General features: G+C 43.1%; 2 protein-coding genes across 9 annotated transcripts in view; both read left to right on the top strand.

Annotated features, from left to right (window-relative positions):
- Positions 1–24,051, top strand: part of LOC125428537 (zinc finger protein 436-like) — a 774,209-nt gene that overhangs the window by 13,456 nt on the left and 736,702 nt on the right. For all 6 annotated transcript variants that reach the window (XM_048488782.1, XM_048488785.1, XM_048488784.1 and 3 more), the window contains one exon: positions 2,095–2,531. In XM_048488782.1, the coding sequence (XP_048344739.1) occupies positions 2,095–2,531 (437 nt within the window). The remainder of the gene's footprint in view (positions 1–2,094; positions 2,532–24,051) is intronic.
- On the top strand, positions 125–22,780 carry LOC125428822 (zinc finger and SCAN domain-containing protein 31-like). Of its 3 annotated transcripts, XM_048489500.1 has the most exons (7): positions 2,059–2,120; positions 13,603–13,609; positions 15,147–15,523; positions 15,679–15,727; positions 20,291–20,370; positions 20,611–20,737; positions 22,603–22,780. In XM_048489500.1, exons 3-7 carry the CDS (start codon positions 15,197–15,199, stop codon positions 22,704–22,706), a joined length of 687 nt encoding a protein of 228 aa, XP_048345457.1. In that variant the 5' UTR covers positions 2,059–2,120; positions 13,603–13,609; positions 15,147–15,196; the 3' UTR covers positions 22,707–22,780. The 3 variants fall into 3 exon arrangements, with proteins under 3 accessions (XP_048345458.1, XP_048345457.1, XP_048345459.1); XM_048489501.1 differs by lacking the exons at positions 2,059–2,120; positions 13,603–13,609 and adding an exon at positions 125–132 and having other exon boundaries at positions 15,129–15,523; positions 22,603–22,778; XM_048489502.1 differs by lacking the exon at positions 22,603–22,780 and having other exon boundaries at positions 20,340–20,370.

Here is a 24,051-nt window from a genome sequence, read left to right as displayed (position 1 = left end):
TAATGTAAGATCTTTTGTTGCTAGAAATCTGCCTCTCCTCTTCAAGTCTGGGGTGCTTGGGACAATCAGATCCTTTTTTACAGAGTCAGCAATCTTTGTATTGTCGAAGGCTTTCATGGCCAGATTCAACTGGTTGTTGTGTGTTTTCCAGACTGTGCGGCCATGGTCTGGTAGATCTTGTTCCTAACGTTTCGCCTGCATCTGTGGCTGGCATCTTCAGACCACGGCCACACAGCCCAGAAAACCCACAACAATCAGCAATCTTTCTCTCTGCCTTGCTTTGCTTCCTTGTAGGACAGAAATATTGGTTGATTGATTTAGAGAATGTTTATGCTGTACCTATAAAGAACATGCCAGCTGGTGCAGTGGTTAAGAGCAAGTTGATGCTATACTGGAGAACTGGGTTTGATTCCCCACTCCTCAACATAAGTGGTAGACTCCTATCTGGTGAACCAGATGTATTTCTGCACTCCTACATTCCTGCTGGGTGACCTTGGGCTAGTGAGTTCATTCAGAACTCTCTCAGCCCCACTTACCTTGCAAGGTTTCTGTTGTGGAGAAAGGAAGGGAAAGGAGTTTGTAAGCCCATTTGAGTTTCCTTACAGGAGAGAAAGGAGTGTAAATCCAAACCCTTCTTCTGCCTGAAGTGGCTTTAAAAACAAAATATAACAATGATGGTACCTCAAAGATAAATAGTTATTAATTAAAATACACTATATCCCCTGCCAGAGAATAATAACACAAATCCTTGAGCAGCTTAAAGTGAATAACAATTTCCAGACCAGAAGCAACCTATGAAGAGTAATTTTTACTCAGTTTATGGTTCTTTTCAAACTTGTTAGCATATTTAGATTTCTCATCTGCACAGCTAGTGAAAAGTTACTAACCCAGTCAGGGGGTTGGGTCACAGCCAGGTTCAAAATTAAATCTTCCTCCTTGCTCTCTGGTTGCTCCACTGGTTTCCATGAACAAGGCCAGAAGCTTCTGACAGTTGACTACAGCAGGACTGGGCCACCCGGTGTCTCTGGGATTCTAAATGGCTCTTTTTAAGATTGCACTGTAAGAAACTTCCTTTATTTGTAAGAGTTTATCAAGCAAAATAGTTTACACATAAACCATTACTTTATGTGGGACAGGGAAATAAGAAGGAATGAATCCAGAGAAAGTATCAGTTGATTCTTTTCTACACTTGTTTATTTCTTTCTAAAATATGTATTTTGCAAACTTGTCAATCTCTTTATTATTGCCTGTCCAGTTCCCCAACTTTTTAGCGTCCCTTAGCTCACTCTAACCATTTTACAATCCTTTGTTGGCAGTGTGAGAGACATATGTTTGTGTTCAAACCTTCTTTTGAAATTAGTGGGCCTTTAAAAGGGCTTCACTTTGCCTGGGCTGCCCCATAAATGCATTTACTGGTAGCAAATTGAACCTGACAGGGCTGCTGAATCCCACTACAGACCTCCCAGTACCGAGCCTGGTGCCTTATGTTCAGGACCACACTTGCTCCACTGTTTTACATTTAGTGCTTCTGCCAGGACCCAGAAGCACCAATCAGGATCTGGTCCAGCCTTGCATGACTGCAGGCCTCTCTACTCCTGGGGAGTTTCTGCTGCAGCTGTATAATAAAGTGCCACATCTGGTCAGAATCATAAACTGAGCCTCGCTTATTCCCCCCGAACACCACATCCCTGAAAAGTCAGCCATCCCTTTAAAAATAAATTAGAGTAATTATCAGTCAGAGTTTCTAGTGACAGAGAAATTAGATGATGGTGATTGTTACTAATAATAATTTTTGCAAATTTGCAGCTCCCCCTTGCAGAATGAACTTTTACCACCTACCCTGGGGTACCAAAAATCTGCCCTAAGATCCTGGGCAAGTTAAACAAGTTCTTTGCAAATCTGAAGGGAGATTTTCTCCCAGCAAAAAAAGTTTGAAGACTGAGTCCCTTGATCCTAGTGTGAGGTTTCTTCAGTCAGAGCTCTCTTCTTCAGATGCGCATGTCATCAACCTGTCATCTTTCCTATGAGTGTGTGTGTGTTCCATATATGCATACATGCACAAAATCTCAATCTTAAAATCACTTGCCTTTATAGAAGAATCTGGCAGCAGAGGAAGGGAAGAGAGGATGCGGGAAGAGCTGGACTCAGCTATTCCTGAGCCAATAAAAAGTCTAGACCATCTAGACTCCACCAAGGCTCGGATTAGAAGGGAACTGTGGGAAGAAACCATGCAAAAGACTCTGGAAGACAACAACATCCTCCCTCCAGATGTTCTGTGCCAGCAATTCAGGCGGTTCTGCTACGACAAAGCTCAGGGGCCTCGAGAGGTTTGCCGCCGACTCCACCATCTTTGCCAACAGTGGCTGAAGCCAGAAAGGCACAGCAAAAAGGAGATGCTGGACCTGGTGATCCTGGAGCAGTTCCTGGCTGTCCTGCCCCTAGAGATGGAGAGCTGGGTCAGGGAATGTGAGCCGGAGAGCAGCTCCCAGGCAGTGGCCCTGGCAGAAGGCTTCCTTCTGAGTCAGGCAGAGGACAAGAATCAGGACCAGCAGGTGAGAGGGATTCATCCAGATAATCTGTGGGGTTTGAAGTATGTTTGAGGATACCCATGAAATCCACATAGATTGCTCCAACTTTAATACCCGCCCTTCCCCAATGCCTTAGTCTGTTTCCTTTTCCTTTTCTTATAAGTCTCCTCTTTCCGGGATCCCATCTTCTTTTTCAGGTGCAGGAGAAGATCACACAGGAGCATTTACACGAATCAGCTTTTCTGGCTAAGATTGAAAAGGGTGTCATTTCTACTAGATGGCCTCCTGACTGTAAGTGGGCTGCTTTGATACCTCACAAAAATACTCCATTCCCTATTCTCCATTTAGAAATCTTGTCTGGCGAAGTAAAAACCTAGAATCAACTTAACATCAAGATACTTGGACAAATACAGTAAGGGAACTGAGAACGAAGCTGCCTCTGGACTCAAATGATGATGATTAATGTCTAAAATTGGGAAAACTACATTGGGCCAATAACAAGTATTAGAAAATCATAAGATTTCAAGAATGTTTATGGCATAGTAACTCATGCTACTTAAGTCAAGAGCTTTTGGCTACCCAGGTTGTGCCCAAAGTTGACAGACCTTGACAGAATGGTGGTTGGAGGCGGCAGTCAGTGCTTTCAAAACTATATTCTGTCTGACTGAGTGTTACCTGCCAGGGTATGAAATTTTTTTGCCCCAAAATGGCCTGGGAGCATCCCACAAAGACCCATGGTTGGCACAATGACATCGCCGGACTTATCATTTTAAATTAATATGATAATCTATAGCTATTATCAATAACAATTATTACTCACCAAGCAGCTGCACTGGGACCCTGTGGAGGAAACTGGGACCCTGTGGAGGAAACATGTATGACTGAATGTTGAATCAGTATGAATCATGTATGACTGAATGTTGAATCAAGCTCAAGATGCTGGTTTTTACCTGAAAATTGAGAATATCTGTCTGTCTGTCTGTCTGTCTGTCTGTCTGTCTGTCTGTCTGTCTGTCTGTCTGTCTGTCTGTCTGTCTGTCTGTGTGGTACTGAATATACATGTTGTTTTCCCTTTTGGAGAACTACAGTAATGAATGTTTATTTTTAAATTCCATAAATATTCTAAATAAAAGTTTAAATAGTAAGTTATGGAAGATTCATTTTACATTGTTGGAGCAGTAAAAGAAATGCAAAGTTAATTAGAAATTATGTGTTACACATATTTCAGTACATATTTCACCCAAAATTTCTGTGTTTTTTTAAAATAAATGTTATTTTTTCCTCTGGAAATTCAGTTTAACGATGGGACTGTATGCCTATATTCTCACTAATCAGGCCAACTGAGGTGCCCCAATTCCAGGGCAGACTGGGAAGTATATGGCCCAAGACCAAGGAAAGGGAAGGGTGCAATTTCAATACTTGCTTCTGGTGCCATTTTATGTAGATTCGCCCCTGCGACAGTAATTCTGAATATGGTAGCAGGAGCAAGAATAAATTTGGCAAAAGTGGAGGCAGTTTTTTTCTTGAAATAAGGATCCAGGGACTGTTGTGATCATGAGCCAAGACAGGGAGAATCGTATCCCCATCACCACCCCAGGAAGTATAATTCTTGGAAAAGTATAGAACACTTACCTTCTTATCCTTCCAGATGGTGCCATGAAATCAATGATACTTTCTCTGCCATCTCTTTCTGGCAGAGAGACAGCAGCTTCTGTGCAGCCAGATCAGGTAAGTGTGAAACTCTGGATCATGCCCCCGGATGCTTCCCCCACCCTCCTTAGTCTAGGGCAGGGGTAGGGAACCTGCGGCTCTCCAGATGTTCAGGAACTACAATTCCCATCAGCCTCTGTCAGCATGGCCAATTGGCCATGCTGGTAGGGGCTGATGGGAATTGTAGTTCCTGAACATCTGGAGAGCCGCAGGTTCCCTACCCCTGGTCTAGGGAGACTCTCTGTCTATCTCTTTCTCTTAGCTGCTCTATGTGCTGTGTAATGGAAACAGGATGGAAGTTCAAATTCTGAACGTCACAAGTTTATTATATTCCTTTTGAATTGACCTTATAATGGGAACAATTCTTACATTCCCTGTGAAGACAAAAGGTTTTTTCTCTCTCTCTCTTCAGGGTCTGGTAACGTTTGAAGATGTGTCTGTTCATTTCACTGAGGAGGAGAGGGTCCTGCTGGATCTGGACCAAATAAGGCTTCACAAGGAAGTCATGGAGGACAATTGTCAGAATGTGGCCTCTCTGGGTAAGGCTTTCACTTGACTGTCACATGCTGAAGGCGGAAGTGATTCCTTCAAAAAAGGACTCCAACTCTGACCCCGATGGCCCAGGGTACCCCAATCTCATCAGCTCTTGGAAGCTAATCAAGGTCGGTCTGGGTGCATTGTGAGAGACCACCAAAGAAGTCCAGGATCTCTATGCATGGAAAATCACTTCTGTCTATCTCTTGCCTTAAAAACCCTATGGGGTTGTTATAAGTCTGTTGGGATTTTGACAGCATATTCTACCACCACCATAAGGGCTCTGGTAGGGCTGTTCCAATGGATACTCTCAGTAGGGAAATGAAGAATATTCAAACACCAGTAAGGGAGGGGTCCTGAATAGTATTAGTATGTAAGCTCAAACATTGGTTTGTAATTGAAAAGGAACATGGCAGAGGAGTAAGGCCCATGTTCTGGCTGCCCATTAAAGACTGAGCAAGCTCATTGTTTTTCAGGGGGAACAAAATCTTCAGTGCAGGTAAAATGTATTGAAAGAAGGGCAGGAGGACAATTGGCCTAAATAATAGTTTATGGGCTGTCAACAACAAAAACAACAAAATACAAGGCATTCCCTTGAGCAGCCATGGAAATAAACATTGCGAATAGCAACAACAATAATATGTGTATTTATATAGGCCCCTCAATATGCATTTTCCAAAATTTAAATGCCCTGAGAACACTACAGCTTCCCATGAGATTTGAAGAGGATGTGTGAGTCAGAAGGGACAGAAGGAATGGAATTCTTCTGATTATTTAATTTTCCTTACACCAGTGTAGGCTTATGCATGGCTGCAGATTTAGAAAAATGAGGCAGCAGAACCCTGAAGAGCAAACCAAGAAAAACAGGATTTTTAGCAGGTGAAATTCAGCTCTGTCATGATGAGCTTCAGGTGCTGCATTCCTGCCTGGCTTCTGTTGAATTTGGGTGGGCTGTCGTTGTTTTCCTGTTCTAGAGTGAAAGAGAAGACAATGTATGCCTTTTTGAACTCTTCTTTGGTTGAGCGGTTTAAAAAATGTCCTAAAGACAGAGAACAGATTGGGATTGTCAGTAGGATTTCTTGGTATCAATCACCCCTTTTTCCCACTCTGGAAAAACTGTGGGTCTTTTCAGAGAGAGAGGAGCTCTGGCCTTTTGTCATAATCCCAGGAGTCTGCTTGCATTGGGAGGGAGCTAAGATACTATGACCTGGTGGCTCTGACTGAATTAGGGATTCCCTTCTCTTTGCGGAAGCTCCTTGCTCCCTCCTTCTCCACTTTAGGTTGCCATCAGGATCAGCAGACCAATTTTTGTGAATCCAAGCAGTAGCCTCCTCATGTCCCATTGCATATATCATTTAGGGTTTTTTTTAAAAAAAATATCCATTCTTTTTTGCCATTATGAGTACCTGGAGTTCAGATAGCTTGGTTTTAAAATCTGGATATTTCATAGAGTTGAAATGCCTGGAAGTAACTTGTCTGTTACTTTCCCCCATAGATGGACTTCTGGTTGCCAGATTTGATTCCATATCTACAGTGGATGAAGCAGAAGATCCACTTGTCCAAGGTTCAGAAGAAACAGAGAGATCAGCAGGTATCTTGTTTGCTTGTATGGTGGAAGCGCGTAGGATTCCTCTTGGCCTAGATTTCACCCACTAGAGAATGGAGGGATTTCTCAAGAGGCAACAACCCAGGAAGGGCTAGGAAAGCACTCTTTTTTAATACACACACACAAACATCTTTATTATAGTTTAAAAAACAAAGATAAAAAGTAAAGTAAAAATAAACATATACAACAACTCGATATGTACAGTTAGCATAATAAGCAGTTAAAGTGACTTCTGACTATTCACATATCAGTTAGGAAAACATTCCAGAGCCTGAAAGAGAAGTTAAAACAAGAAACAAAATGCTGACTTGTTTGTACTTAAACATGGTGGGAAATGTTTATACAATACTTGTCTTTATTCAACAGTGATTTATTTTTATGTTGCCTCTCCTGATACCTACTTGAAGCTCCTCCCAAAAATCAACAATGCCCTAAAACATTAACCACTGCATAACTACTGCATAAAACAATATTGAGCTCTGCAGGGATAGGGTGGGATGGATGGATGGATGGATGGATGGATGGATGGATGGATAAATAAATAAATAAATAAATAAATAAGAATGAATCAATCAATGAATCAATCAATGAATCAATCAATCCAGGGGTATACAAACAGCATGAAGTAGTCATTGAGTAGCCTCACACATATCCAGAGAAGCAGACCATAAAACAACATAAAGGATAAAAACTGCTCTAAGTTGAAGCCTGGTTGAAAAGCAGTGTTTTGGACTTTAAACAGATAGAGACTCCAGGGAAACTTTGGTGGTGTCACCACTGAAAATCCCCCATCTTTGGGGACTACCTACTCTCTTGTAATTTATAGTTGTGCTTTAAAGAGAGGGGATTTGCCTTGAAATGTGATGAGTCCAGGGCAGGTGATATCTTGGGGGGCAGTAGGTCTTTCCTTTATTTGTTGGTTTCATTTATTTCTTCCCTCTGCTATCCTACCCTTCTTTTAAGAAGTAGAAGTAGCACTTGTGAGGTTATTCTCTTTACCTGCACAACAAACTTGTGTCAAAAATGCTGCAAAAGAGTGATTGGCCCAAAGTCATTCTATAGCACTGTACAAGTTGGGAGCTCATCTTGGGCATCCACAGTTCAGGTGTGAACCCCTGCTTTGTTGTGCTGTCAAGCATATGTTGTTCTGTCCTGTGCTGTCAAGCATATGTTGTTTGAATATGGATCTCCCAGAGTCAATTGAATCCAATCCATTTCCCACAGGGGCCCACTAGAGTCTCTAGAAGGTTCAGAAGCAGAAGAGCAAAGCCAAATCCTCTCCCTGGACTTCCCCTGCTGGCAACCTTCAGAGAGATACTGCCTCTATAAACCCTGCTGGGTGACCTTGGGCTAGTCACAGTTCATTCTGAACTCTCTCAACCCCACCTATCTCACAAATGCTTGTTGTGGGGTGAGGAAGGAAAGGAGTTTGTAAGCCACCTTAAGTCTCCTTACAGGAGAAAAATGTGGCATAAATTCAACCTCTTCTCCTTCTAAACATAGTGACTCCACTGAGTGACCTTGCCTTTGATGGAACTACCCTCCAAGGAAGAATGAAAAGCCAATTAATATGCGGCAGTGTTTGTCTCCTTTTCCACAGATCTCTGTTCTGCCGTTCTAAAGAGCAATTAATGCACTTTTCCCCTTGATAATCTTTTCTTTTCATTCCAGAGGTTGATGGTCCCCAAAATAAGTCCAACAGAGAACCAAAATTGTTGCTGCTAAAAGAAAAACAACAAATAAAAAAGAGTGGAATAAAACGGAAGCAGGAAAATGTATCATCATCTTCTAAGGGTGCTGAATCCATGGTGCTTGCTACAGATCAGAGAATCTACATTAGAGAGAAACCACATAAAAGCTCGGACTGTGAAAAGGGCTGTGCTCAGAAGGGAACACTTTCTGCTCTTCAACAAATCCATAGAGGGAAGAAAGCATATAAATGCTTGGAGTGTGGATGGAGCTTTACTTGGAAGGGACAACTTACTGACCATGAACGAATCCACACGGGGGAGAAACCACATAAATGTTTGAAATGTGGAAAGAGTTTTGCTCAAAGTGGAGCCCTTTATGCTCATCAACGAATTCATACAGGAGAGAAACCACATAAATGCTTGGACTGTGGAAAGAGCTTTGCTCAGAGTGGAGCCCTTTATGCTCATCAACGAACCCATACAGGGGAGAAACCATTTAAATGCTTGGAATGTGGAAAAAGCTTTGCTCAGAGTGGAAACCTTTCTGCTCATCAACAAATCCATAGAGGGGAAAAACCATATAAATGCTTGGAATGTGGAAAGAGCTTTGCTTGGAAGGGGTACCTTACTGGCCATCAACGAATCCATACAGGTGAGAAACCATATAAATGCTTGGAATGTGGAAAGAGCTTTGCTCAGAGTTCAAATCTCACTACTCATCGACGAATTCACACAGATAAATGCTTTGAGTGAGAAAGAAGCTTTACTTAAAAGGGAAACCTTACTGCCCATCGACATACACATGCAACGGAGAAACCATATAAATGCTTAGAGTGTGCAATTAAATTTTTTTTATTCATCCTTCAGAAAACACACAAAGATAAAAATTCAACAAGTTACGAAGTATTTAATCTATAAGGATTGCCAGTTTCTTCTACACCAGTTATTAACCCCAAAAAAACATTTTTTAAAAGCACTTGGTCATTAAGCTTGGTCATTAAGCATCTAAGTAAAATTAAACCTTTAGCATTGTTATTGATAAAAAGTCTCACTTTTTTCTATTGGTTCTTATGTTAACAATCCTTAACCTTCAAAACCACTAATCATCAATTTATTTTTGATCTACCAATAAGGTTTGCAACCCTTCGCTCCAACCAAATCTACTCCGAGAAGCATCTTAGTTCTCATTTGATCTTCACACTTTTGGGGTTTAAAAGTTAGCCCTAAGAATCTCAATTTCTGAATGTTCCGGATGTTGGATCCCATCTCTATAATAGGCTCCAGCAGCTGGCTCCAAACGAGTCTTGGGCAAAGGTTTGTGTGTGATTTTACATCAGCTGTGCAATGCCAGGGCAGGCATTTGTAAAGATTGCCCTCCCGTCTTCCACCCCACTTTCACCTAGCTGGCTTCCTCTTCTCACCAAGGAATCCTCCAGACTTCAATTAGTGGCCCAAGCTTGGATGTCTCCTTTGGAGTGGTGGAGTCTCCTTTGGAGGTTTTTAAACAGAGGCTGGATGAACACATGTCAGGAGTGCTTAGATGGTGTGTTCTTGCATGGCAGGGGGTTGGACTTGATGGCCCTTGTGGTCTCTTCCAACTCTGATTCTATGTATCCCTTCCCTATTCTCCCCTGCCACGCACACCCACCTTTTAGACTAGTACTATGTGCTTAGGTTCTGTAACTAATTTCTTTAGAATTTGTGTGTGCCTGTGTTTCAAACTCTGTATTGACTTTCCTAATTCCCTTTGCTGTCATTATTTTTTCTTAATAAATCTTTAACTATAAAACAATGCCTTTTTATCTGAAACATCTGCACTCCCTTGTGGCAGCAGATAAAATCCTGGACCTTGGTATACATCAGGCAATACAATCCCAGAAATATTTGACCAAAATACAGATGTGTATGTTTCAGTCCCAGAGGACACTTCTTGGTCAAGGTAGATAACGTATTTGAGCCAGGCACAGATTCCCTGCCTAACCTCCCTCACAGGGTTGTTGTAAGGAAACCTTTTCCTTGTAGCCATGAGAATCTCCAGGTCTCTTTGTCACCAGTAGTCATTCTTCGATTTCCCCATTTGCTTGGAAGTTATTTATTGCTTCATTTAGAGAATTTATATGCCAGTATACTCCAGCTGAGCCAGGAGGGTTTTCAATCCTACTATTAGAGTAGGGATGCCATGGACATGGCAAACGTTTTCAAAAACTGAATATGTCTTGTTGGACAGCTGCAATCCCCTGTCAGCTGGAGACCCAATCTTTTTGCCTGTCCAAGTTTCAGACTGAAGTCTTTCACATCACCAACCTTAAAACAATCCCTGCATTGGAGATGAGATGACATTGGGCCAGTCACCATTCCCTTAGAACTCTCTCAATCCATGCAGCAATGGCAAACCACCTCTGAATGTCACTTGCCTGGACAATCCTAAATCACCTGTGACTTGTTAGCATTTCCCATCACCACCACATTGGAGACACTGGAGAACTGACCATGGGATTGTCAATTGAAAGACTGGCTCCCCATCAGCCACCTTTCTTTCCTGAAACATTGGTTCAGACTGAGGTCCAGCAAAAATCATGGAAATTTCTCTCTCTGGGCACCTGTGGTCAAGCTGAGTATAGATTCCAAGAGTGAGATAAGGGAGGTGGAGGCAGGTTGGCCTAGCAGTTTCCAGGCCAACAAAACAGGCTGGGAATTGCATCTACTTGCTTTATGTCATTAGTGCAAAGACCCTTGTGTGGGAAAAGGTGCTTGCTTAATTGGGTCCAATGCATGGTCTCTTTATGGCTGGGATTTCCAAAATGAGCAGTGCTGCTTCCTGGGGGTGCTGGAGACCTCAAGGGGGCAGCAGAGAAATTTTGAGTGATAGTGGACAATGCAATGATCCCCTGAGCTCGCCCACAATTGCATCTTCAGCATTGTTTGGGTTGCTGGTTGGTTGAAGCAGAGCAGGTTAAAACTAAATCCATCGAAGACGGAGGTCCTTTGGCTGGGCCAGGGTGGGGGACACGGGGATTTTCAGCCGCCGGTATTGGAGGGGGTGTCTTTAACCCCTACCTCCCTGGCCTGCAGCCTGGGGGTCCGCCTGGATTCCTCCCTTTCCATGGAGAACCAGGTGGCCCATGTCACCCAGGTCGCTTTTTACCATCTTCATCAGGTCCGACGGCTGGCCCCCTATATCTCCCAGGCCGACCTGGCCACTGTGATCCACGCAATGGTCACCTCCAGCTGGACTATTGTAACTCGCTCTATGCGGGCCTTCCCTTACGGTTGATCCGGAAATTGAAACTGGTCCAGAATGCGGTGGCGCAGCTGCTGGTGGGTGGCTCATTTAGAGAGCATATCACCCCCGTGCTGCGCCACCTACACTGGCTTCCAGTGGAATTCCAGGTCACCTTTAAGGTGTTGGTGTTGACCTTTAAGGCCCTTCGCGGCTTGGGACCCTCATACCTTCGTGACCATCTCACCCCATATGTTCCGGGTAGGCCTCTGCGGTTGGCAGAGGCAAATTTACTGGTGGCCCCCGGCCCCTCCATGATGCGGCTGGCCTCTACCCGGGCCAGGGCTCTTATGGCCCTGGCCCCTGCCTGGTGGAACACTCTTCCATCAGAGGTGCGGGCCCTGCAGGATCTTGGTGAATTCCGCAGGGCCTGTAAAACAGTTCTGTTCCACCGGGCCTTTGGTGAGGCCAGCCACGGATTCCCCCTCTAGGATGCCCTTGTGTTGCGTGCCATCATTGGCACGCCTGATATACTATCTAATCAATACTGTCCCCTCCTGGCCTTGGGATCGGGCGCCATATATTATTGCTGCTGCTGTGTTTTATGGTTATAGATTTGTAAATTGTTTTAAATTTGTTTTAAAATTGTTGTTTTTAGTCTGCTGTGTTTAATGTTATTATGTATTGTTGTTGCAGGCCTGCTGTACGCCGCCCAGAGCCCTTCGGGGATGGGCGGTTTAAAATCTAATATATAAATAAATAAATAAATTGAAAGGTTTGCATGTGTGTCCTCCAGCACCGCCCCATTTCATGCAGGGTGATTGAGAGTGAGGAGTCTGTAAGGTTGAGACTCTCCATCTGTGTGTTGGTTGACAGGCCTGTGAGGGCCTGTGAAGTGAGTGCCTGGGACCTGCAGACCAAGGCAGCTGCACCAATGTTCTGCCTCCCTTGGGCAGAACATCGTTGCTGTGCCTCCCATCTAGTCTGGACAGGCTGTGGAGGGCTTTCTCCCCCACCCCCAGGAGAGAAGTCCTCCGTGGCCTGTTCAGGCTGGATCTGGGCAGCAGCACTGGTGTTCTGCCTCCCTTGCAGCTTGCCTCCTGAAGGGAGCTGTGTGTCCACAAGGAAATCTTCAACCACTGCTGCATAGCCAATTAATGTACCTTCTCTCCCCGCCCTTCCTCTGCCAATGCAACAGGGCAGTTGAATTAATTCCAACAAGCAGAGAGAGAACACATCTTCAAGTTAAGGCGCATGAAGACCTTTCATCAAGCCCTTCACTATTTCCTGGCTCTGGTTTAGCAATTCTACTTCTTCCAGGTCCAGGATCGGAGTTTGGTTTCCAAAATACAAAACAGAGCAACAAAAAGAGCAGGGGTGGCCATTTGGGAGAACTGGCTTATTATGATCCACTCGCAGAAACTTCACAACCCACTTTCAGCTCTGACCCACAGATTGGGAAACAGTGTTTCAGAACAACATCGGATGAAATATTCAGGTGAGTAACTGTGTTGGTCAGAAGCAGTAGGAAAAGGTGTAGTCCAGTGGCATCTTTAAGACCAACAAAGTTTATTTGTGGTGTAAGCTTTCTGAAGAAACATGTGTAGCCCAATAGGGGGGGCTAAAGAGCTCATATTTTCCATATAAGAAAGAAAGGGCTCCAATTTCCCTCATACCTTCTCCCCTTTGTTTTTTCTGTAGATCAGAATGGTTAATTTATAATTAGATAACAAAGAAGATAATTTTCTTGATGCAACACTGGATTAAGTATTGAATATATATGTTTAATTAATTTCTGATGTAATTAACAAGATGGAAGTAATGAAATCATGGTTTAAAATGATTTATAAGCAGAAAGTAAAGTTGTATAAATATATTCTCGACGTTAGATTGTATATTGTATGCTTTACTAGCTGGAAGTCCACTCTTTTTTTGTTTGTTTTTGTTGTTCTTTTGTTGTAAGGGTTTTTCTGTTGTTGTTGTTGTTGTTGTTGTTGTTGTTGTTGTTGTTTTGTTTGTTTTAGTGTGTATTGTATATATTTCTTGAAATGATTCTTAATATGTGAACTTAATATGGAAGTGTATCTTTTTTTGTATATTTTGTTTACTTTGGTTGTATTTTGTGAATAAACTTAATAAATGCAAAAAAAAGAATATTTCAGGGCTACCCTTGAAGGCTTGACAATCAGGATAACGGGCTCAGCAAAGAAGTCCGTCAACAGTACCACAGGACACAGCTAGAGAAATTTGCAGAGGCCCTGCTAGTCTGTTTTGCACAACAGGCCAGAATTATTACATGTTGATTATTGTTTCTGCATTGGTTCACTATATTTAATTGTTGTATTGCACATTATTGTTATAATGAACAGATTTAAAGTTTTTTTGTTGTCAGTCTGGTGAATGGTATGGGGCACAAGGTGGGATCACACTGTCAGAGACTTGAACTCCTTTCCCATTAAAGATAATATCCCTCTTAAGCCCTAAGTTGGGTTACACATGCACGAACATGAACAGTTAGGCCAGAAACAAACTTTGTTGGTCTTAAAGGTGCCACTGGACTCCAAACTTTTTGTGTGTGAAGAAACAGTCCTGGGGAGAGAACAGAAAGATTCCCAGACCAGGATGCCTGACTTTCTCCCATGAACATTTGGGGTGGGGGTGGGAAGAGTCATATTTTCTCCTCTCTTCAGCCTACATCAAGCCAGAACAAAATCTTCTCTTGGGAGGAGGACACGCAGCCCGGACCTGGGAAACCCACTATGTTGCTCAAGACATTGAGCCCAGCCAGAAACTTCTCTCCATCCTCCATGCACCCTCTGGCAGGGCGAAGTAAGGAAGAGGTCGTTTTTGTCTGCTGCAGTCAAAGGGTGAAAGGGAATAAGTAGCTTCCTAGAGCAGCATTGAATAAGAAGACTACCTGACTTACTTCAGTCACTTCTGGCTACATTTTGCTGGGGCGAGGGGTTAGTTGCTAGTGCGATTGGGTGGGGGACAGAAGAAGAAAACACTAGGCTTAAAGAAAAAGGTAAGCGATAAAAACATATTTCCATTGCAAAATGGAATAGCCTTTTTAATTTCTAGAACTCAGAAAGTCAGAAAAATGTGCAACTGTCAAATTGCTCTTCATTTGTGTTTAATTTTTAAAATCTCAATTATAACCCCCTTTTCTCCCCAGAATGGACCCAATGTGGCATTCCACATTCTCCCCCCTTTAGCATGTGGCCTAGAGTTAGCATGTGGCCTAGGGACTGGATCGCCTTGAGAGGTCATATCAGGCCCATGAGCTAGCTGAGGCAGTCACCCCCCTAATCCCAATCTGATGTGGTGAGCCAGAGCCTTTTTGGGCCCTGGCTCCAGTCTGGTGGAATGCTCTGTCAAAAGAGATCAGGGTCATATGGGATTTATCTCTGTTCCACAGGGCCTGCAAGACAGAGCTATTCCTCCAGGCCTATAGATAAGGGCCGTAATAGGAAGTCATAGGTCCATCTTGACTGGCATCCCTTCCTTCCCCTTTTTCCTTCTTTTTTATCAAGTCAGGAGGGCGAGCAGCATGTTCCACCCTTGGTGAAGTTTTTAACATAATTTATGTATTGTTTTTAGATAATCCAATTTAATGATATTTATGTTTATATTGTATGAAATTGTAGTACATAATTGTGTTGTAAGCTGCTCTGAGCCCACTTTGGCAGAAGATAGCAGGGTATTAAATCAAATAAATAATATTCTCCCTGACTTAATATATTCATTCTCTTTCCCTCCCCCTCTCTCCCTCCCTCTCTCCCTCCCTCCTTTCTTTTGTATGTTGGATCTGCAGGGGGTTACAGATCCAGCACTTGAAGAATCTGCAGCAAGAGAAGGTCCTGATGCCACTGAGGCTGGGTGCAGGAGGGAAATCTGGGAAGGAGCCATGCAGAAGAGCCTGAGAGACAACAGTGTCCTCTCTGCAGATATGCAGCAGCTGCAATTCAGACACTTCTGCTATGAGACTGCTCAGGGCCCGCAAGAGGTTCACTGCAGCCAACTCCACCACCTTTGCCATCTGTGGCTGAATCCGGAAAAGCACAACAAGAAGGAGATGCTGGACCTGGTTATCCTGGAGCAGTTGCTGGCCATCCTGCCCCCAGAGGTGCAGAGCTGGGTCAGAGAATGTGAGGCAGAGACCAGTTCCCAGGCGGTGGCTCTGGCAGAAGGATTCCTTTTGAACCAGACAGAGGACAAGAATCAGGACCAGCAGGTGAGAGAGATTCAACCAGGTATTGTGTGAGGTGTAGAATATAATCAAGGATACTCCCAGAATCCACACATTTCTAGAATCCCCACTCTCTCACCCCCCAGCCTGTTTCCTCTTTTTCTCATCACTCTCCTCTGTGATCCCAACATCTTTTTCAGGTGGAGGAGAGGATCAAGCAGGAGCATTTACATGGATCACCTTTTCTGGGTAAGATTGAAATGGGTGTCATTCCTCCTGACTTCAGATGGCTGTTTTGTTCCCCCACAAAAGATGCTTCACTCCCTATTCTCAGATCATACAGCCTGTTTGTGGAAATAAAAATCTAGAATAGATTTAAAATCACTGCAAGATAATTTGACAAATACAGCTAGGGAGTTTATTTTATTTTATTTTATTTTATTTATTTATTTATTTATTTTATTTATTTATTTATTTATTTATTTATTTATTTATTTATTTATTTAGTAGTGGTAGTAGTAGTAGTAGTAGTAGTAGTAGTAGTAGTAGTAGTAGTTTTATATACCACCCTCCCCCTGAGGGCTCAGTTGAGGCTAAAGCTGCCTTAGAACTCAAATGTTGAAGGTTAATGTGGAAAATTGGGTGGAAAAGTACATTGTGTCAGTGAAAAGAGTCATAGAATCATATGCTTAAGGGGCTCTAATATCATAGAAACTTCCAATTCTTTGAAGAAAAGAGTTTTTGCTAGCTAGTTTTCAACCCTGCAAGAAGCATTCAGAGTTGACAAACCTTGAAAGGATAGTGGTTGAAGGCAGCCTGTAGAGTTTTTCAATAATATATTTTATCTTACTGCATGTTGAGTACCATAAATACTCATATCTGGCACCACGACATCACTGGCTCATCATTCCCTATGAATATTTGTTTATTTTTTTATTTATAGGCTACCCTTGGCGGGCTCAGGCGTCCAGTGAATAAATAAAACATCAGTGCTTTTCATACCACTACAATGGCACTAAAGCCAACTGATTGAGGGGGATGGGAAAAACAAAGGGAAGGAAGGAAGGGAAAGGGATAAGGAAGGGGTAGAGGAAAACAGGGAGGTCAACTGAGTTTGATTTACTATTGCTATTCTCCAGGCCCACAACCAGAAAACATTGATTAGGGTGGGGTGGGAAAATAAGATTGGGGTGTGTGTGTTAATCAATTACAATTTATTATATTTAGGTACCCATTTTTTTACTTGAGGCTCACGGTAGGTTACATGGTGTATAGCAATGTAATCAAATAGCATGAAAAATCTCTAAAGCAATGCAACAGGACTAAGGATACAAAAATTCAAAAAGTACAAATATCAGACATTTGCTATGTCAAGCAATGCAGAAAATGGAAACACAAAAAATGAAAACAGTACTGTAGGATCACAATGGAATAACATACACTGTAGCTTAGACTGCAATCCTGTTCTCTGTTAGTCCTATAAAAATGGCCCCTGAAACAACTATCTCTTGCAGAATTAATGAGGTGTGGGAGCCTTTCTTCCAGTTCTTGACACCTGAAATTGTAAATACAACCCCTTTTTTCCATAAATTTTCTGCAAAGGAAACAGAAACTTCTGTCACTGAAAGGGAGTTTTCAAACCAAGATCGCCTATCATACCATCCGTTCAGCATTCCTATTTTGTTTTTGGGAAAACGAGCTGAGGTTGTTATTTTCTGTACCTACCGTGTTTCCCCGAAAATAAGAGTGTCTTATATTAATTTTTGCTCCCAAAGATGCGCTATGTCTTATGTTCAGAGGATGTCTTATTTTTCTGTGTTATGTTCGTTGGGCATGCTTCCAAACAAAAACTTTGCTACGTCTTACTTTCGGGGGATGCCTTATATTTCACACTTCAGCAAAACCTCTACTACGTCTTTTTTTCAGGGGATGTCTTATATTCGGGGAAACAGGGTATGTCTGGAGAACAAATAATTTATTTCTCTAAAAATTATTGGTCTCTGCTCTAGTTCTGTGCTTGAAACTTTGCTATTGTTGTATTGTTGAAGGCTTTTACATTTGATTCAACTGAGCCTTGGTAGTGTTTTCTTAGGGTGTGGAGCTGCAGTCTGGAGGATCTCACTCCTAACATCTCGGCTGCAGATTTGGTTAAGATTTTCAGAGGTGTATCACTGAGAAAAACAGTGAGAAACAGACTTTTCTCTGTGATACACCTCTGAAGATGCCAGCCACATATGCAGGCGGAACGTTAGGAACAAGATCCACCAGACCACAGCCACACAGCCTGGAAAACCCACCAGAACCATTTGCTATCGTTGGTTTATAGTTAATCCTGTCCATTTTCTGACAGGATTAAGTTATGAAATGGATACCAGCTGAGACTCCCATTATTTAAGTCACAGTTATAAAAACTTTAAAAAATTATTTACAAATTGAAACCAAAACTAATCATTAGCTCAAGGCTTGTAATGTCAGGAGAAATGTATGGCTGTGTTCCAGTAGCATCTTTAGAGGATCTAATGGTAGTGAAGCAAGTAGAGTATATATACCTGTGGAATGTCCAAGATGAGAGAAAGAACCATTTGCATTGGTTAAAAAGCGTTAATCAATTAGTGAGGGCATCTGCATAGCAGTTGCAAATGCCAGGCAACTGTTCTACAGATGCCCTCAGTAATTTATTATGCAACTTCCGTGTTATATACATATGCTAAAATGACACATGCACATTACACTTGCTAATTGCACCCTTTACACTTTTAACCAATGCAGATGGTTCTTTCTCCCACCTTGGAAATTGCACAGGTGTATATACTCCATTTGCTTCACTACCATCAGATCCTCTGAAGATGCCAGCCACAGATGCAGGCAAAACATCAGGAGAAAATGCTACTGGAACATGGTCATACAACCCCGAAATCCCACAACACCCTAGTCCTAGTCTTATTGCATTATTTATTATATCTCATCTGCATTGATTTACACTGTGTAATTTGTTTTGAGTCTCATTGAGAAAGGTGGACTATGATTAAATAAATGAATGAATGAATAAATAAATAAATAAAAGGCCACAAATAGGATTCTTTTCTAAGAGAAAACGCACAAATCAAGCAACAGTGCAGTGGTGTTATCCTCGGGCTGCCCGCAGGTAAGGGAACCTTTCCCAGCAACTTCCTATCTTCAGAGAAAAAAACCACAACCCTCCCCTGTTAATAAAATTCCTGTGGGGTCACATAAATAAACAAAAGATTTCTACTCATTTACCTCTGGGCCCAAATGCCTCATTATTTTTCTCCTGTCCTGTCAAAAATAATTTCCCCAGCAATAAGAATTCTTCTGGACTATTGTGGAACCCTGTCCCGTTCTTTGTGATTTTCTTTGCTTTGTTCAGAGTCTGGTAGAACATTATTTTTACTCCTGCATTTCTTAGTCTCTGTTTCTCTTTTTACTCCGACATAATTTTACTCCAATGCTTGCCGTCTTGTAAAATCAGGACTCTTCAGCATTGCTAATTATTCATTCAGTTTTAGCCAGTTGCATAAATAATTCACATTTGTGACAGGATTCACACCTTTTTGCCTCAACTTTACTCTCTACATAGATAATTTACACTTGAAAAACTTGTGACAGTTTTTACACCAACCCCTAGCACTGATTGGGGGGACATGACAAATGATTGATGGGGCACTGCTCCCTTTTGCACACCATGACTGTGGGCCTCGACTGCCCTCAATCATAGGCCTGGTGAAATAGCTCTGTTTTACAGGCCCTGAAAAACTGCACCAGGTCTCACGGGGCCCTGGTCTCATTCAACAGAGCATTCCGTCAGGCCAGGTCTGGAGGTGAAAAGGCTCTGGCCCTTATGAGGACAGCCAGACACTTTTGGTGCCAGGGACCACCATCAAGCTGTTGTCCATGAAGCAGAGTGCTCTCTTGTGGGTATATTTGATATTCTATTATTATTATCAATAGCAATTATATATTTTTATTAGTAATGGCAATATTTTCATTTAGACTCTGCCTTTCTGAGACTTGAGGCAGAATATATAACAACATAAGAAGAAGCCAGCTGGATCAGACCAGAGTCCATCTAGTCCAGCGCTCTGCTACTTGCAGTGTCCCACCAGGTGCCTTTGGGAGCTCACATGCAGGATGTGAAAGCAATGCCCTTCTGCTGCTGCTGCTTCTGAGCACCTGGTCTGCTAAGGCATTTGCAATCTCAGATCAAGGAGGATCACGATTGGTAGCCAAAGATCGACTTCTCCTCCATAAATCTGTCCAAGCCCTTTTTAAAGCTATCCAGGTTAGTGGCCATGACCACCTCCTGCATATGCATGATATGCATGATATCATATGCATGATAAAAAGAACTTTCACACAATCAGTAAACAGATTATGTGAGAACATCAGGAAAGAAGTGGATTTCAAGAACAGTAACAGTATTAGATGGGATAAGTTTGAATGTAACTACAAAGATTCCTAGTAAGACAGAATAATGCAGTTGGTCTGGGATTGTAGAACAAGGGAAATTTCAAGTTAATACAAGGAAGATGTCATCTCTCACCATGTCATCAAGCATGGGTGTCAAGAGCATAACAGTTGGTCCTTCGCCAATTGCAAGGCTGTCTTTCCCATATGTTCAGATCTTGCTTGCATGCAAAGGGATTGTGGGATTTGGTAGCTGCGTTACTGTCACAGGAGAGTTGCAATAGTGAATCAAGACAGGGAGAATCTTGTTTTCCCCCATAGAAATGAAATGCAGATTTCTCAGGAAGTATGGAAAAAGCTAAAAAAAAATTGCTTTTATGTTTCCAGGTGGTGACATAAAACCAATGATACCTTCTTTGCTATCTCTTTTTGGCAGAGAGACAGCAACTTCCGTGCAGTCAGATCCGGTAAGTGTGGAACTCTGAATCTTGCCCCAGGTGCTTCCCCCACATTTCCTGGGCCAGGGAGAGTCTCCCTCTATCTCTTCCCCTCAGCTGGTATCTGTGCTACTCAGTAGATACTAAATGAAAATCCCTGATGGAGGTTTCAATCCTGAATGTTGAAAGTTGATTATGGTCCTTTTAGAATGGGAAGTATTCTTACATTACCTGTGAGGATACAGGGTTTCCTCCCCCCTTTCTTTTCAGGGTCTGGTGACATTTGAGGAGGTGTCTGTTCATTTCACTGAGGAGGAGTGGGCCCTGCTTGATCTGGACCAAAGAAAGCTTCACAAGGAAGTAATGGAGGACAATTGTCAGCATGTGGCCATTCTGGGTAAGGATCTTGCCTGATCTCATCAATTCTCAGAAGGCAAGCAGTTCAGCGATGCTATGCATAGGCTGGCAATGGAAAACCACCTTTGCCTTGAACACTCTATGGAGTCTCCATAAGGCAGCTGTAGAAGCAGAAGACAAGTTTGGGGATTTAAACACCCATTTCTCTCCTGTAATGAGACTCAAAGGGGCTTGCAAACTTCTTTTCCTGAATTTGGAACCAAGCCAAAGGTAGGTGGGGCTGAGATTCTGTGAGGTAGGTGGGGCTGAGATTCTGAACGAACTGTGACTAACCATTGTCTCCCAGCTAGAATATAGATGTGGGGAAACAAATCTGGTTCACCAGATAAGATTCTGCCACTCAGGTGGAGGAGCAGGGAATCAAACCTGGTTCTCCAGATTAGAGTCCACCTACTCTTAACCACTGTGATTTGGTGGCACCCCACTCCACCACCACTAATAAGGACCCTGGTGAGTCCTTATGGATATGCTCAGCAGGGGAGTGGAGCGGGTACACTGGCAAGTAAGGAAGGGGTTCAGTATATGTATTGGACTTTGTTAGGATTTGTGAGTATGCTACAATATTGGTTTGTGAACAAAGGAATGTGGTACAGGAGGAGGGCCCAGCATTGAATCAGGGAAGGAGGGGGTTGGGATGTCAATGAGGCCTCCTCTTGATTCTTCAGCGCAGCCAAGGAAACAAACTTTTGAAAGAATAATGGTTGTATAGGAGCCTCAACATGCATTTTCCTAAGTTCAAAAAGACCTTTGCTTGCCCCAAGGACATTACAGCCTTCCTTGGGATTTGAGGAGGTTCAGTGTGGGTAAGAGGGGGGGGGGGAATGGATGTGAATTGGGTTCCTTCATCTGTGTTCATTCCACTTACAGTCACTTAGGCTTGGTTCCAAATTCAGGAAAATGAAACAAAAAAACCCTGAAGACCAAACCCAGGAAAAGAGGATTTTAGCAGATGAATCCTGGCTTTGAAAGAGTGAGCTTCAGTTGCTGAATTCCTGCCACTGAGGCTTCTCTTGAATTCAGATAGGCAGGGGCTGTTGTCCCGCTTTTGGATGGAGTGAAAGAGAAGGCAATGTTTGCTGCTCTGAGCTCTTTTCTGGTTGAGTGGTATAAAAAACATCCTATATACTGCAAACAGATTTATATATCTTAAAAGAATTTTGGGATTTTTAGTAAGTGTTTTGAGAATCCATCACCATCTTTTCTCATCCGGGAAGGACTTTGGAGTCTTGTCGAAGACTTTCACAGCTGGAATCACTGGGGTATGTGGTTTCTGGACTATATGGCTGTGTTCTAATAGCATTTTCTCCTGACATTTCATCTGCATCTGTGGCTGGCATCTTCGGGAATCCTCTGAAGATGCCAGCCACAGATGCAGGCGAAACTTCAGGAGAAAATGTACTAGAACATGGCCATACAGCCTGGAAATCACACAAAACCCCACTGTGGAGTCTGTTCAAAGGGACAGGAGCCCTGGGGTCTTTTCTCAGAGCCACAGGGTCCTAGAATGTTAGATTCTGCTTATCTCAGGAGGGAGCTAAAATAGTATCTCCTGGTTGCTCTGTCTGGAATAAGGATTCCTTGTCCTGTTCTGCAGTCCCCTTCTCTCTTCTTCTACACCTTCAGTTGCTATCAAGATCAGCAGTGGAACCTTCTGGGCCCAAGAAGTAGCCTCCTCCTCTCCCTCTGCATATATCGTTCGGGAATTTTAAAAAATTATTCCTCCCTTTATGACATTATGTGTAGCTGGGGTTCAGATATCCTAGTTTAAAAATTTGAATATTTCTTAGAATTAGAATGTCTGAATGTCACTGATCTGTTTCTTTCTTCTGCTTCTCAAACCTGTAGAAGAATCAGGAGATCCATTTGTCCAAGACATAGAAGAAGCAGAGAGATCAGCAGGTATCTACTTGATTGTGTGGTGGAAGTGGGTAGAACTCCTCTTGGGCTAAATATCGGAGAATGGGGGAATTTCTCAAAAGGCAATCTTCTGAGATACTGAAACAGGGAACGAAATCCTAGCTTCTTTGTACCTATGTTGGTTCTTGACATTAATACAACTTTGATATGCTGCTTCTCCAGACACATGTTTGAGCAGGGGCGTAACGAGGCAGCCCTGGGCAAACTGTAGCCCTGGGCAAAACCTGAGTTTGATGCCCCCCCCCCCCCCACAATGGGCGGCCACTCCACCACGACCAAATTTTTTTCCCACCAGGACATTGGTGCCTGCAGGGGGTGCATTTTTAGACATATCAGCACCAACGTTTCAGCATATCATCAGGAGACTGTCCTTATGCTACTCCCCAAGTTTGGTGAGGTTTGGTTTAAGGAGTCCAAAGTTATGGACTCCCCAAGGGGGTGCCCCATCCCCCATTGTTTCCAATGGGAGCTAATAGGAGATGGGGGCTACAGTTTTGAGGGTCCATAACTTTGCCTCCCTGAACCAAACTGCACCAAACTTGGGGGGTGCCATCATCTCCAGATGATACCCTGAAATTTTGGTGCCGATACATCAAAAAATGCACCCCCTGCAGGAACATCCTAGAAATTTGCCCAAGAATCTTTGTTCTGCATTGAGTTTTCTGCATTGCTGTCAATGGGGGTTGCAGGCTGTGGGGGGCACATTTCTGAAGGCACAGTCTCAAAACTTTCAGGGTCTCATCAGGAGACTGCCCTAATGATACCCCCCAAGTTTGGTGCAGTTTGGTTCAGGGGGGCCAAAGTTATGGACCCTCAAAACTGTAGCCCTCATCTCCTATTAGCTCCCATTGGAAACAATGGGGGATGGGGCACCCCCTTTGGGAGTCCATAACTTTGGACTCCCTGAACCAAACCTCACCAAACTTGGGGGGTAGCATAAGGACAGTCTCCTGATGATACGCTGAAATTTTGGTGCCGCTAGCCTAAAAACTGCGCCCCCTGCAGGCCAAAAATGGAAAACCACTAAAATACCCAAAAACGAACCCAGCATTTTGATGCCCCCCACAAGGTGATGCCCTGGGCAGCTGCCCACCTTGCCCAATGGGCATTACGCCAGTGTGTTTGAGGCAGTTCAGAAATATCAACAATCCTATAAAACAAGGGCCATCACTGAAATGGCCGATCTCTGGTTACCACCCACCTCTGTATGTTGAGGCAACAGAGAGCAGGGCTTGGGAGCTTCCACTGACTGACCTTGCCTCTGCTGGAATCACCCTCCAAGGAGGACTCCAAGTCTGACTGACATGTAGCCAGATTTGTCACCCTTTTCAGTGATTCTTGTTTTGATGTTACCAAAGCAGTTAATGCATGTCCCCT

Source organism: Sphaerodactylus townsendi, linkage group LG03 (assembly GCF_021028975.2).
Source record: "Sphaerodactylus townsendi isolate TG3544 linkage group LG03, MPM_Stown_v2.3, whole genome shotgun sequence".
Classification (NCBI taxonomy): Eukaryota; Metazoa; Chordata; class Lepidosauria; order Squamata; family Sphaerodactylidae; genus Sphaerodactylus; species Sphaerodactylus townsendi.
Note: the sequence above shows the minus strand (reverse complement) of the source record. Positions and strands in the feature narration are given on the sequence as shown.